We start from the raw sequence: 12,523 nt of genomic DNA on the forward strand, positions 1-12,523 counted from the left end.
TGGTAGGTGGGAGTGCAAATAAAACAAAGAGTAAACACGAGAAAATTGAAGTCATTTAGTGCAAATTAGAATATAATGCACTCAACAATTTGTTAGGGTTTTTTGGCACTAGACACGTTAAAAAGAAGTCGATGAAATTTCGCAAACTCTAAAAACATTTAAAAGGTTTTGCTCTTTTTTGTCCGTTTTTATAAATCATAATTGCCATGTCCACACAATTATTGTTATTGTCGAATTGATTTTCCTCGTTGCATATGTTTCTTTCGGGATTAGCATTCAGGACTTTGCCATCTAGGGCTGCTAAATTACTGCATAGGTAAGAATTTTTAAACAGAAGAATTTTGATTAAAAATTTGATTAAAATTTCAGACCAATAGTAACAACTGCAGTATTCAGAATGACGTTCGTGATCGACAACATCATCAAAAGCCCCGAGGACAAACGGGACTACAGAGGTTTAATTTTGGACAACAAACTCAGGGTTTTGATCATCAGTGATCCTAAAACGGACAAGTCGGCAGCTGCCCTATCAGTCAACATTGGTAAAATAAAAATTGAAAAAATACAATATAAAATAATTCTGCGTTTTTAGGCTACCTGAGTGATCCTTGGGAATTGCCTGGTCTGGCCCACTTCCTGGAGCACATGTTGTTTTTGGGCACGGAAAAGTATCCGAGTGAAAACGAGTACAACAAATTCCTCTCGGAACACAGCGGCTCCTCGAACGCCTACACCTCTGCTGAACACACAACCTACTATTTTGACGTCGCCCCTGAGCATCTGAAGGACGGACTGGACAGGTTAAAATACCAATAACTTCTGCAATTTTTAAGTAAAATAAATAAATCCATAGGTTTGCCCAATTTTTTGTGGCGCCCCTTTTCACTGAAGACGCAACTGAACGCGAGGTGAACGCCGTCAACTCGGAGCATGAAAAGAATTTGGCCAACGACAGCTGGAGACTGGCCCAGTTGGAGCAGAGCTCGAGCATCGAAGGTCACCCATACACCAAATTCGGCACTGGCAACAAAGACACCCTGGAAACTATTCCCAAGAGCAAGGGCATTGACGTCAGACAAGAGTTGCTCAAATTCCACAAGACTTACTACTCGTCAAACATCATGTCCCTGGTCATTTTAGGAAAAGGTACAAATTAAACCAAAAACCAAATAACGAGTTTTGGGTTGTCCCCTCAAAATGGCTTATAATTAAATCTCCTCATCTTCAGACCCACTCAAATATTTTTTCTTCCTTCCAAAATAATCAAATTTTTATAGACCCTCTTGACGAGCTGCAAGAGACGGCTGAAAATTTGTTCGGGCCAATTGTGAACAAAAATGTTGATCTGCCCAAATGGCCTGGCAACCCCTTCGGACCAGAGCAACTGACCAAGAAGGGCCTCGCTGTGCCCATCAAAGACTGGCGCTCTTTGACCGTGACCTTTCCGATTCCAGACTTCCGAAAACATTACAAAGCAGGAGTAAGTTTTTTGTTTGATTTTGAGCTCATTATTAAAAATGAATTTTCAGGCTGGCCGTTATTTGAGTCACTTGATCGGACACGAAAGCAGCGGAAGTCTTTTGTCGGCCCTGAAACAGAGGGGCTGGTCCAATCAATTGAACGCCGGCGGACGCAGATTTGCCCGAGACATGACTTTCTTTGTCATCTCGGTTGATTTGACGGAAAAGGGTCTGGAACACACTGACGACATTGTGGATCTCATTTTTCAGGTACTAAGAGATTAAGTTCTCTAAAAACATCAATTAATTTTATTATTGCAGTATATCAACATGCTTCGTAAGGAAGGACCCAAAGAGTGGATTTTCAACGAGTTCTCTGAAATCGCAAAGATGAACTTTCGATTTAAGGACAAAGAAATGCCTCGCAGCTATGCTGTTAACTTAGTAGATAATTTGCTGGTAAATTTTATCTTTCCAATAGCAAAGATTTTACATATAAATATTTGTGTGTTTATAGGATTATCCAATTGATGAAGTTCTCACCGGACACTATTTAGTCTCAGAATGGAAGCCTGAACTTATTGAACAACTGCTGAGTAAGCTAACTCCGGAAAACTGCAGGTAAAAAAATTATTATATCAATTTGTATTGTATTAAAATTTAAATGTTGCCAGGGTTGGAATCGTGTCCAAGAAATTTGACGAAATTGCTGATCAATCCGAGAAGTGGTACGGCACAAAGTATAAACTTGAAAGCATTTTGCCCGAGCTGCTTTCCAAGTGGAGGAATTGCCAGCCGAGCGAGGAATTGCGACTGCCCAAAGAAAACGAGTTTATTCCATCGAGCTTTGATCTGTTTCCAAATGAGAAAACTGTAAGATTCAATGGGAACTTGAATTTACTCTTAAATATTTTTCTTTTCTAGGAATCAAAGCATCCAACCGTGATCCACGAGACACCCTTTGTCAGGGTTTGGTATAAAAAAGACGAGGAATTTCTCCTGCCGAAAGCAAACTTGATCTTTGAGCTTACTAGGTATATTTTAAAATTGACAATTTACTGTATATAATATCAATTGCTTACTTCAGTCCTTTTTCCTACTTGGATCCCCTGAGAGTGAATTACACCAACATTTACCTGTCACTGGTGCACGACGCCCTCACTGAATACACTTACGATGCCATTCTGACCTCGCTGAAAGGGGATGTGAGCTGCATTAGATATGGTTTAGTGGTAAGCAAATAGTTTACAGGTTTTTCAGGTTTTTTGAATCATTTTTCACTCAGGTCACAATCAAAGGCTTTCACGATAAGCAGAAAAATCTTTTGGCTAAAGTTTTGGACACATTAGTGAACCTAGAAGTGGACGAGGAACGCTACGAAATCTTCAAGGAATGTGTAAGTATAAAAATTTTATTTTGAAAGCTTATTTATAATTTTTTTCTGATGTAGCACATTCGAAGCCTCAAGAACTTTGCAGCTGAACAACCTCACTCTCATGCTCTTCATTATGAGATGGCCTGTCTTTCGGAGAAGGCTTGGGTCAAAACTGACCTTCTCGAAGCAACCAAATGTAAAAGAATCAATTTCCAGAACATTTAAAAAATTCAAATTTGCAGATCTGACGTTCGAGGGTCTCAAGAATTTCATACCTCAGTTTTTCTCAATGGTGCATGTCGAGAGCCTAATTCATGGAAATGCAAATAAAGATGCAGCTCTGAAGTTGGTGGAAGTTGTCGAGGGAAAGTTGATCAAAAAGACTCAGCCGCTTTTACCACCACACCTGTTGAGATTCAGGGACATTCGTCTAGACGATGGTAGGATTTTTTCAATCTCTTTATTTCCTAATTTATTTGTGTCATTTCATTTCAGGATGCAGTTATGTTTACGAGGTCACCAATGCCACGCACAAAAGCTCATGTGTCGACATGTACCTGCAGTGCCCACAGCAAAGCACCGAGCACAACATGCTGCTGGAACTTTTCGTTCAAATTGCCACCGAGCCCTGCTTCAATATTTTGAGGACCAAAGTAAAGTTTGACACTTTTTTTCGAATATTTTAAGATTTAATTTCCCAAAATCAGGAGCAACTGGGCTACATTGTTTCGATGAGCATTTCTCGCAGCCAGGCTAGCCAGGGTCTCCGAATCCTAGTCCAGTCGTACAAACACCCAGCCTTGGTTGACCACAGGATCGAGCATTTCCTGCACGAGATGAAAAGCTGCATTGAAAGTATGAGCGAGGAAGAGTTTGAGCGGCACAAGCAGGCTCTGGCTGTGCACCGGCTGGAAAAGCCAAAGAAAATGTCAACCTTGACCCAGCAGTATTGGTACGAGATTTCGTGTCAACAGTACTGCTTCGACCGAGACAATATCGAGGTGGCCTTTCTGAAAACCCTAACCAAGGAAGACCTCCAGCAGTTTTACCAAAACTACATCAGTGGCTCTGGAAAGTCCAGACGCAAGCTGACGGTCCACGTCCTGTCCACTGCCGAAGGTGGTGCCGGAGCTGCTGAAGTCGAGTTGGAGGAATCGACTCCGCCGGAAGGAGTTGTTGAGGTTGGAAGCTTCAAGTTGGTCTCTCGGAGTGACAAAATTAATTGTATTTTTGTTTTCAGTCGATGAAAATTGAAGACATCTGCACCTTCAAGAGTAGCCAAGGCTGCTTCCCCTTCCTGCGCCCTTACAGCCACCACAGGCCTCAAGGCTCGAAGGCTAAACTGTAATTTTCAGTTTTATACTTACTTAATAGACCTTTAGTGTATTTATGCCTGTAAGATGTGAATTCACATTAAATAAAAATAGCAAACTTGTTTTTGTTTCTTAATGGCATATTTATTTTCATTCATTAAAAAGAATAAATGACACACATTTAAATAGGCGCAATATTTTAATAATATCATGATTACCAATAGTGGTGAATGGAAATCAAAGGGCTCACAGAATTGATTCATAAAATTAATGGAACAAAATATGGTTTACTTTTAAAGCGAAACAGTTTTGTAAATATAAAAGCTGAATAATTCATAAATTCTTCTTGCTGAATTTGATTGGTATTTATCTTTTGAGGAACATAAACAGGTAAAATTATAGCTGTGAACGTAACCAAAGCCCTGCAACGTTTCTCATCACACGAGTTTTTCATAATTCATCCAAAGCATCCGTCTCCATTAATTCGGTAAAATTGAGTGCAAATTCATGCCTCTGAGGCTGAATCAAGAGAGCAATCAATAAAAGTGAAGCAAAAATAATCACAAAATAATAAACTGCTGTTCCAGGATTGTTCAATACTTCTGTCACTATTTTCCAGTGGTTTTTCTTGCTCGACTTTCGATTATGATCAAATATACCAAAGCTTTGCTTTGCACGGACTAGGAGCAAATAATCTATCATTTTCAAGCTGAATTTCACTTTCTTTTGCACACAGGAATGTAATTGAGCAGAACAACCGGAATTGGGTTGGTTCAACAGACATCTCAACAATTCATATTATTCCAAATCAAAAAGTACACGTTTTTGTGCTGAAGATATAAAGTGAATTACTTGCTGTGCATCTAAATGAAAGGAATTTTCAAATCAATCTTCAACAGCCGACGGCGTCAATTAGGTTAAATTCTTAAGAGTAGATGTTGCGGGCACCCCAAATGCTAACAAACAGACGAGATGGCGAGCCACAGGTATCCGCCCAGGGTTCCGTAGAATAAGGTTTTGAGGTAAATGGAGTGACCAACTTTGGTCAGCAGCAGGGGAACGGTCACAGCGCCGAAAAAGAGAAAACTCGGCAGCGTCTGCCAGAATCCCACTCGCTGCAGGTGCTTGTTGGGCCAGGTCAAGGGTTCATTGCCCTCCTGCTCGCAGCTATTGTAGAACTGCTTCATTAACCTGAAAGCAAACGAAAATTAATCTAAATACAAAGGAAATAATTGGCTAAAATCTAAAATACAATTTTTTATTTAATTTGAATGTATCATATTAATTTAAATGTCATTTTTTTTTTTTTTAATTTAAATGACAAATTCCAAAGAAAAAATCATTTTTTATTACTTGTCTTTCTTGATGAAAATTTGGTGCATCCACTGCTGGAATTTCTCCTCGTCGGCAGGCACACTGCTCATAGGGATTCGATTAACATGGATGTGCACCGACTTGCACCGTCCAAGTAGGAAATCTACAAGTAAAAATTAGTCAGTTTCAAATCATCCAATATAATTTATAATTGCCTTTCAGTTGGGGCGTTTTGTTTCTGTCTGTGTCGAATGAGCCTTTGCCACACTCGTTGCCGGAATAACCGACCGTGATGTCGTAGACGGCTTCAAATCTCTCTCTCATTGTTTCCAAAACGAGCCAAGCACCTCGGCTGCGGGGGGTCAGGTGGAAGTCGAGCACCTGGATGCTGTTTTCTCGAGCCACCTCTCTGGACTTGGTGATCCGCTTACCATCGTCTGGGTTGTAACGGGTGCCTTCGGGGAAGATCACAACCCAAGACTGCAGCATAGACAGACAAATTTTAATTTTTTGTGTTTAATAAAAAAAAATAATAATAAATTGATACAAATTTTAAAAAGAATAAAATGGTACATTAAATTCTATTATTAAATATATAATTTTTTTCTTTTCAAATTTTTTCACCATCAATTTATACTTCCAAAGTGGAAAGAAATTGTATTGAAAAAAAAGTTGCAATGAATTTATAAAATTATGTAAGAGGACAAAATTTTCATTTTAATAATGAATTAATTTGATTTTATGAAGGTTGATTTGTTCTTGCTTGGATAAAACATTTTCAATTAATTATTTATTGGATGATCAAAATTAAATTAGTTACCGGAATCTTGGGGTTCCTTAGGTATTTGAGACTCTGAAGCATTTTGGCAGGCTGGAAGTGTCCCCTTTTAACATAAATGCATCCGTGCTGGTGGAAGTAAAAGCCGTAGAGAGGAATCATCTGCAACTCGTGCTTCATCACAAAGCGCAAGTGGCCTATCGAGCCCTGTTCCACGGCAACCATATTGGTCAAAATCCAGTCAACTGTGAAAGTTCAAATTTTTTTAACAAATTTAAATAATTTAAATTTTAATAATATTTTAACGCTTAAAACTTTTTATTGTTCAAATTTCACGAATATTAAATTCAAACAACAGGTCAGAAAAAGACATTTGAGAGCAAAAGTCGGGAAATTTACTTTTTACGAGCATAGGCAAAGGTCACAGCAAATCAACAGGTTACGAAATAAAAAAAAAATTGTCCCCTCTCTACCTGTGGACTGGTGGTTTCCCAAGTACAGCACGGTTTCCTTCTTCCTGAAAGCCTCCTGGGCATCGCCGTAGAAATAGACCTGAAAATTTAAAATTTTTAATTAAAGCCAAAGATTTTTTTTCGGATCCAAACCTTGACGCCATTGCAGTGGTTGAAGAAGAAGAGCACGAGTTTTTGGTAGGTGCCGTAGCAGAAGTCGTCTCCGATTTGGTAGATCCACGCCGGCAACACCAGCGACATGCCCTTCCAGATGCCCCAGATCAAAATGAATTCTGGGGCCACCCCCAGCATTATCACCGTCGAGATCACATACCGGACGTACCGAAAAATCTTCATGCTGCAAAAACACAAAATTGGCACAACTTAGATCAAAATATCAATTACATTCAGATTTTAGGAAATGAACTGACTAAATTTAAAAAAAAATTAAACTGGCAAACTAAAAAAATGTTTAATTTAAAAAAATAATAAAATAAAATAAATAGTTTCAAAAGTTATAAAATTAATATGAATGATTCTACAATTTTCAGATTTTATTTTGCATACAATTAAGAATAAACAGGTGTTTTAACTAATCAGTAAAAGTCCAAAGAGCTGTTTTTATTGAATAATGCTATCCTTTTTGTGTCTACTTTGGACTATGTCTTACGCTGTAGTTGGAGTTTGGAGCTGCAATTCATCCGAGATTTATCTTATCTCGAAATTGACTAACATCTCATGCATAACTTATAATAAAATTGTACAAAATGAACAACTATCAAAGGTTTCCGCAATTGAAGGTTGCGATCTCGTTGCGCGAAACTCGTTTGAAACAGGAAGAATCACTCTCGGTGCGCGCGCGACAATTACTACATTCATGTGTGCATAATTAAATGTGCTCTATTCAAGAATAGCCGGTCGCTGCGATCAACAGACAGACACGAAGCCAAGGTCACGGCCAATCTCGGCACAAACGCGTCATTCTAAATTTAATTCTACAATTAAGTTTAAAATTATTTACAATAAAGTGGATATAAATGTGCGGTTTCGTGAATAAATATCCGGCACTAATGAACTGTGTCGTTATTTCCTTATTTGCATTGAAACAATAATAAACCGTTCTCATTATAAATTATTGGTTCGAGGGCGCGTGAGGTGTCGCGTTCAGGCAGCGAGGACTTCAAAAGCTTTCACTATTGCCAGGATAGAATTTCTCAGACGCCGATAAATATCAAATAATAGAATTGCAAAATAATAATAACGATTTATCAACTTACAGGAGTAAAAAAATAGGTTTTTTATTTGCTTCTAAAAACAAAAAGAAAAAATAAGAAATTGAAATTTGTGTTCGTATTTTATAATTTCATAAAAGATTTATTTCAAAATTTAAATGCTTAAAAAAGAAACGTGAAATAAAAGTTTGCTTCAAAATTTAATGCTTCGATATAAACAATATTAAAACATTTAACAACATTTTAACACTATAAAATTAAAATGAAGAAAAATATTTTCAAACTTAAAATAAAATAAATTTTGATGCTAAAAAGAACTAAAAATTAGTTTCGAAATGTAATTCTGAAAGGAAAAAAAATGAATTAGTTAGGAATTTGAATAATATCTTTACAGTTAATTCTGATAATTGAAAATTCCGGAAAAATTTCTCCTCAATTGTCAGAGTACAATTTTTTGAATAAAATAAAAATAATTAGATTTGACTATTTAAAATTTTAACAATTAAAAAAATGTTCGCTTTCTTTCATTATTTCAATTAAAACGGCAAAATTTAAAGCTCATAAAGTTCTTTAAAGGAATAATCATGATTTTTAATTATTAGGGTATCATTTGCTAAAAAAACTCGTCGCTTTTGTCACCCTCATGCATAATTGTTTCTGCAAATAACCATTGTTGGTTATCGAAAAAAATATTTCTCAATGCTAACAAAAATAGCTTCGAGGGCTGTTTTATCAGCATCAAAATGTGGGTGGCATAAATCGATCAGCAAATTAACCTTTTCGCAAAAATATTTGTACATAGAAATTGTTTCTGGAGCAAATTTATTACAAAAGAAAACATTAATTTTCATATAATTTAAAAAAAAAACTATCAGGTGAAATATTATTTTGGAAAAATAGCACTGTTTATACTTTTGCCTGTGTCTGTGGCCTACTTTCAACGGGATTTCCCATTCCGAGTATTGGGAAAATATTTATTACGCTTTAAATTTCCCACACTATTATTGATTCAGTATCTTTTTGCCCAGATAGTCTGAAGAAGAGATCATTAAATAAAAAAAGGAAAGGCAACAAAAATAAATAACCTTATCTCAGATTTATTGATCAATAAAATTTACGACTTTCAAAATAACAAAAAAATTAAAAAAAAAATACCCACGAACGCAAATGAAGATGCAACTTGCTACTGCAAACTCAAAAAAAGGAAAAAAATTCGTTTTTAATTTTGAAATCTTTAATTCAATAAATAAAAAATATGAATTAACATTCGATTGAAACTCACAAATCAAATTTCCAATATTGCCGAGAGATGATCAGAGAGCGAATCAAATAATCAATATTATATTGTCGGCGGCTTTACCATGTCATAAATAATAGAATGCAAGCCTCGAGCACAAAGAAACGTCACTGCTGATAGAGCAAGAAAAGGGGTTTTTCCTTTCCGCCACCGCGATTGACTAATTAAGGGTTGTTGTTGTACCTGGTGGAAGGCCCCGTCCGGCCCTGGCGCTCCGTCCTGCTTTTCATTCTAACTCGCGGCGCCGGCCGAATCTAAGTACCTTTCTCTGGGACAAGCAAAGCAAAACTGAACTGAAAACGCAAACTACGGTGCTGAGAGGGGCGGTTCAGCAGAACAAGAAGTTTCTCGCTCACTTGGAAGGATGGACGGGCCGGGGTGCTCGGGGCGGCCGCGCCTACTCGCGCTCCACCCGCATCTTGTTCCTCTTCTCGACCGTCCGACCGACCTGAGGCCTGAGCAACGACCCTGGCGAGGCCCCCCGTCAGCGTAGTGCGGGTTGCAGTTTGCAGGACACGCCCACTCGCCGCCCGGTGACGTCAGAGGTCGCGGCCGGAGAGACGCCTGGCGGTCGACGCTGAAAAAACAACACATTTCGAGCTTTAATTTCGCACGATATTTATTGCAAATTTTAATTATTAATTTAATTTGTGATTGAGCTTATTGAACGTTAGTGCTAAACTGAAAAAAAATTGAAGATAAATAATAGAGTGGATCATTTTATCATATCATATTCTTCCCAATTAACTGTTGATGCGTCTGAATAGGCGACAAGTGTCGTTTGGAGAACGTTCGAGAAAGTGATAAGTTTTGTCAATGCGCGGGCTACATTTTTTAAATTGAAAAACATGAATATCATCTCAGACTGGCGCTTTTTTATTAGGTAAGAAAATATTCAATAATGTCAAAAGCCAGATTCATTTGCTTTTAATTATTTTATAATGCAAAATTAGGCAACATTATATAAATGCTTCCCATATGAAATTAAAATTGATTGTCATACTTTCACAAGTTTTTTCTCTTCTCTTCCTTGTTGAATTTATTTTGATTGATTTTAATATTCGGTTTCAAAAAAGCAAAAAGCAAATATTTGTTGCTTTTTTAGACATATTTTTATTCGCTGCAAAATTAATTCTTAAAATGTATATTTAAAAATTGCATCATGTCAATTCTACTCTATAAAAAAACCGACTTCTTTAAATTTCTTTTAATTTTTTAAGATTTATTTCATTTATGCTATGGACCATTTTAATTTTCCAGCGTAATTTTTTTTTTAATTTCAATTAAAAATTTTATAAATAATTTGCATTCATTTTGTACCTGCTTTATAAATGATGCCTTAAAACAATAAATAATTCAAACAAACACAAAGATTTTCTTTTTTAATTCCCAAACATTATGTACTTTGAATTGTCTTGATAAGTCATGCAGGTTGCATATTCGGAACTTCTGCAGGCGCTAAGTATCTGAACTATATTTTGGCAATTTATTGGAATTTCTTTTAGATCTCTTAATAAACTTAGATGGAAAAAACTGCATGAATGAACCAAAAATAAGTTTTTTATATAATTCGAAAATTAATATAACATTTTTAAATTAACAATTAAACGAATAAATAATATACATAATTTTTTTTTACATATTAGTACTGATTAATCTTCCTAATTTTCTTGTGAATTCCTAGTTTTTAGGATTTATTTAAAACTAATATTTGATTATCCTTATCAATCAATGAACTGTAATTAAGAGTTCATATTTGTTTGAGTGCGGTTCAAACATCATTTCATTATTGAATAAAGATTGCATCCAAGTACGATAAAAAAACTGATTAAATTTAAGAATTTGCATTATATGCGCAGTGGGAATCATTTTTATCAGATAACTACAGAGTGCAATAACAAGTTTTTATTTTAATGTAGCATTAGAGGAGAGAAACGAAAAATGAACTGATACTCAGCATATAGCACAATCATATTACTCCCTTTAAATTTCCTATCAATTAAATTGTTAAATTAAATAAATGAATCAATATCGATTGACTTTAAAAAGTTCTTCTATCTTTAATATTCAATAAAAAAATTATGGTTCATAAAATTTGTATTAATGTAAATAAAATAATCAAAACATTGAGAATAATAATTTCAAATCATTCAATGTTGCTTAAAAATTATTATTATTTCTTATATAAAAATAATAAAATACAGAATTTAAAAAAATTTATTTTAATTTTTACCTATTTAATGCTTTCATTCTGTTTCAAAATGCCTCTTTAAACACTAAATTATGCCAAGTTTGACATTTCTCTAAACAAATTATGCTAGACAAATTGGATAATAATCTTTCTTAATAGTTCTCAGGGTGTAAAATCAATTGTCTTGCGGCGCGAGACAAAGCGCGAAATGTAAACATGATGAGGAGTTGAGCATGTCAGCAGGTGTCTGTCTGTCTGCAATAATATGGCAAGTGCGAAGGAAAGTTGCATGCGCCGACCGCACACGCGTCTCCATGGCGACCGCGTTGGAAAACAGAGCGGCGCTGCCAGGAATCATGGCATTTGCGACTAGTCGGTCTTTGACTCAGGTCAAAGGACAGAGGCCATGGGTTCTGCCTTCAGCGGCGGCAAAGACAAGGTCGAGCCAGCATCACCCGAAAAGGTACGCAGATTTTTAAATAACTTTTAACCTATATAATCTGATTTCTTTTAAATTTTAAGTTAATTTTTAGATTAATTTATTTCTAATTGTTTCAAAATTAACATTATCAATTATGTCTCAGTTTGATTAATTTTTACTTGAAATCAGATATTGGTCAAATTTAATTTAATTTTTACTTTTTTGAGACACAATTTCTATAGTAGTTTTTTCCATTATTATTCAATCCAAAGGCAGTTTATTTTTTTTTTTAATTTTTCTCTGTTTCATGGCCACTTTATGTATTAAATATATTTCAAATACTTATTGTTACGCCAACTCTTGTAAAAATTATTTGATTGATTTTTATTTTCTTCATACTCATTGATATTGAAATAATTACCAACAAGACCTTGCTTAATTGGGGCACCAAAGCAGGTTTACTCATTAAAAATTGAATTTCAAAACAGTGGAAAAAGTGTGAAATAGAATTGCGACGGCACGCAAATGTTTCGGATTTTGTCGCACGTGAAATGCAAATCAATACCTAATTGAGGTACGCGATTAATTATTAACCACTGGAAGGGCCAAATAGGGTCACTTGATGTCAGGCAACTTCCGAACAAAAATATACATCGAAAGACACAGAGCGGTGGAATTTATTATTGGGAC

General features: G+C 35.7%; 4 protein-coding genes across 8 annotated transcripts in view; 3 read left to right on the forward strand and 1 right to left on the reverse strand.

Moving 5' to 3' along the window:
- Positions 1-4,284, forward strand: LOC132194034 (insulin-degrading enzyme). 2 transcript variants are annotated; one of them, XM_059615071.1, is made up of 18 exons: positions 4-165; positions 274-316; positions 370-542; positions 593-800; positions 854-1,146; positions 1,278-1,480; positions 1,530-1,730; positions 1,782-1,919; positions 1,978-2,081; positions 2,135-2,333; positions 2,385-2,494; positions 2,548-2,692; positions 2,746-2,856; positions 2,911-3,031; positions 3,078-3,275; positions 3,331-3,488; positions 3,543-4,016; positions 4,076-4,284. In XM_059615071.1, the coding sequence occupies exons 3-18, from the start codon at positions 398-400 to the stop codon at positions 4,181-4,183; spliced, it is 2,916 nt and encodes a 971-aa protein (XP_059471054.1). In that variant the 5' UTR covers positions 4-165; positions 274-316; positions 370-397; the 3' UTR covers positions 4,184-4,284. The 2 variants fall into 2 exon arrangements, with proteins under 2 accessions (XP_059471053.1, XP_059471054.1); XM_059615070.1 differs by having other exon boundaries at positions 1-316.
- Positions 1-12,523, forward strand: part of LOC132194035 (glucose dehydrogenase [FAD, quinone]-like) — a 158,111-nt gene that overhangs the window by 127,782 nt on the left and 17,806 nt on the right. The window lies entirely within an intron of this gene.
- LOC132194038 (1-acyl-sn-glycerol-3-phosphate acyltransferase epsilon-like) overlaps positions 4,274-12,523 on the reverse strand; it is a 26,215-nt gene continuing 17,965 nt past the window's right edge. Inside the window, exons 2-9 of one of the 3 annotated variants that reach the window (XM_059615083.1) lie at positions 9,578-9,798; positions 9,405-9,489; positions 6,846-7,050; positions 6,714-6,792; positions 6,283-6,485; positions 5,678-5,942; positions 5,502-5,625; positions 4,274-5,339 (exon numbers count right to left, since the gene is read on the reverse strand). In XM_059615083.1, the coding sequence (XP_059471066.1) occupies positions 5,105-5,339; positions 5,502-5,625; positions 5,678-5,942; positions 6,283-6,485; positions 6,714-6,792; positions 6,846-7,050; positions 9,405-9,451 (1,158 nt within the window). In that variant the 5' untranslated portion in view covers positions 9,452-9,489; positions 9,578-9,798 and the 3' untranslated portion in view covers positions 4,274-5,104. Of the gene's footprint in view, positions 5,340-5,501; positions 5,626-5,677; positions 5,943-6,282; positions 6,486-6,713; positions 6,793-6,845; positions 7,051-9,404; positions 9,515-9,577; positions 9,799-12,523 lie in introns of all 3 variants that reach the window. The other 2 variants (XM_059615082.1, XM_059615084.1) reach the window with 2 other exon arrangements.
- Positions 11,610-12,523, forward strand: part of LOC132193843 (choline transporter-like protein 1) — a 6,670-nt gene continuing 5,756 nt past the window's right edge. The window contains exon 1 of one of the 2 annotated variants that reach the window (XM_059614765.1): positions 11,610-11,875. In XM_059614765.1, the coding sequence (XP_059470748.1) occupies positions 11,819-11,875 (57 nt within the window). In that variant the 5' untranslated portion in view covers positions 11,610-11,818. The remainder of the gene's footprint in view (positions 11,876-12,523) is intronic. The other variant, XM_059614764.1, reaches the window with a different exon arrangement.

The sequence above is a fragment of the Neocloeon triangulifer genome, unplaced genomic scaffold, assembly GCF_031216515.1.
Source record: "Neocloeon triangulifer isolate White Clay Creek 2 clone unplaced genomic scaffold, ASM3121651v1 ptg000005l, whole genome shotgun sequence".
Taxonomy (NCBI): domain Eukaryota; kingdom Metazoa; phylum Arthropoda; class Insecta; order Ephemeroptera; family Baetidae; genus Neocloeon; species Neocloeon triangulifer.